The sequence below is a fragment of the Microtus ochrogaster genome, chromosome 26 (genome assembly GCF_000317375.1).
Source record: "Microtus ochrogaster isolate Prairie Vole_2 chromosome 26, MicOch1.0, whole genome shotgun sequence".
NCBI classification, from domain to species: domain Eukaryota; kingdom Metazoa; phylum Chordata; class Mammalia; order Rodentia; family Cricetidae; genus Microtus; species Microtus ochrogaster.
The window spans coordinates 15,389,995-15,390,731 of record NC_022025.1 but is presented as its reverse complement, the minus strand read 5'-3'; the positions used below and the strand labels follow the sequence as shown (position 1 = coordinate 15,390,731).

At 44.0% G+C, this 737-nt stretch overlaps 1 protein-coding gene across 1 annotated transcript in view; it reads right to left on the bottom strand.

Moving 5' to 3' along the window:
* Positions 1-737, bottom strand: part of Rint1 (RAD50 interactor 1) — a 39,103-nt gene that overhangs the window by 7,840 nt on the left and 30,526 nt on the right. The window contains exon 11 of the mRNA XM_026784653.1: positions 430-635. Within this exon, the coding sequence (XP_026640454.1) occupies positions 430-635 (206 nt within the window). The remainder of the gene's footprint in view (positions 1-429; positions 636-737) is intronic.

The window sequence follows — 737 nt, the reverse complement described above, 5'->3', positions numbered from 1 at the left end:
ACTGTATGAAGCATACATTATAAAGCCAAATACATAGCTGTACCTTCATAAATGTTCTTAAAACACCGAATCCTAGCTAGACAGCACTCTTGCCTAAGAAGTTAGCCAGGAAGGCCCTCTGAAATCACTTTAGTACTGTATCTAAAATATCTAAAGAAATTAACCAATATTGAGACTATATATAAAGGCTTTCTTTTTTGAGGCAGGATTTCATGTACCTTAGGCTGACCTTGAACTTCCTGTGTAGCTGAGGATAACCTAGAACTTCTGATCTTCCTCCACCTCCCATGTGTTGGGATCGCAGACTTCTCCACATGCCCAGTTTATGCTGTGTGGGATCAAACCCAGGACTTACACATGGGGGTAATGATTCCACCAACTGAGCAACAGCCCCAGTCTCTAAAGGCATATTCGAACGGAAGTACATACCAGAAAATCTGGGCGGCATCTTTCACTTCTCTAAAAACGTGGTCCACTTGGCGAGTCAACATATCAAGCTTTAAATGCTCCAAGAGATTAATCATGTCATCGAAAACAGAGCTTTCCATGGAGGCCAGCTGTCCCAGCTGCAGCTTACTGAGGGCGTTATTCTCTGCAAAGACCTCCAGCGCTGCCTGCTGAAGCTGCAGGAAGAACTGAAAGCACGCATCTATTAGGATACATATTACCATGTGCTGGGCATCATACAATTTCCTTATTTAAGGCGTGCAGTCCAGCTCCAGAGAGATGGCTCCATC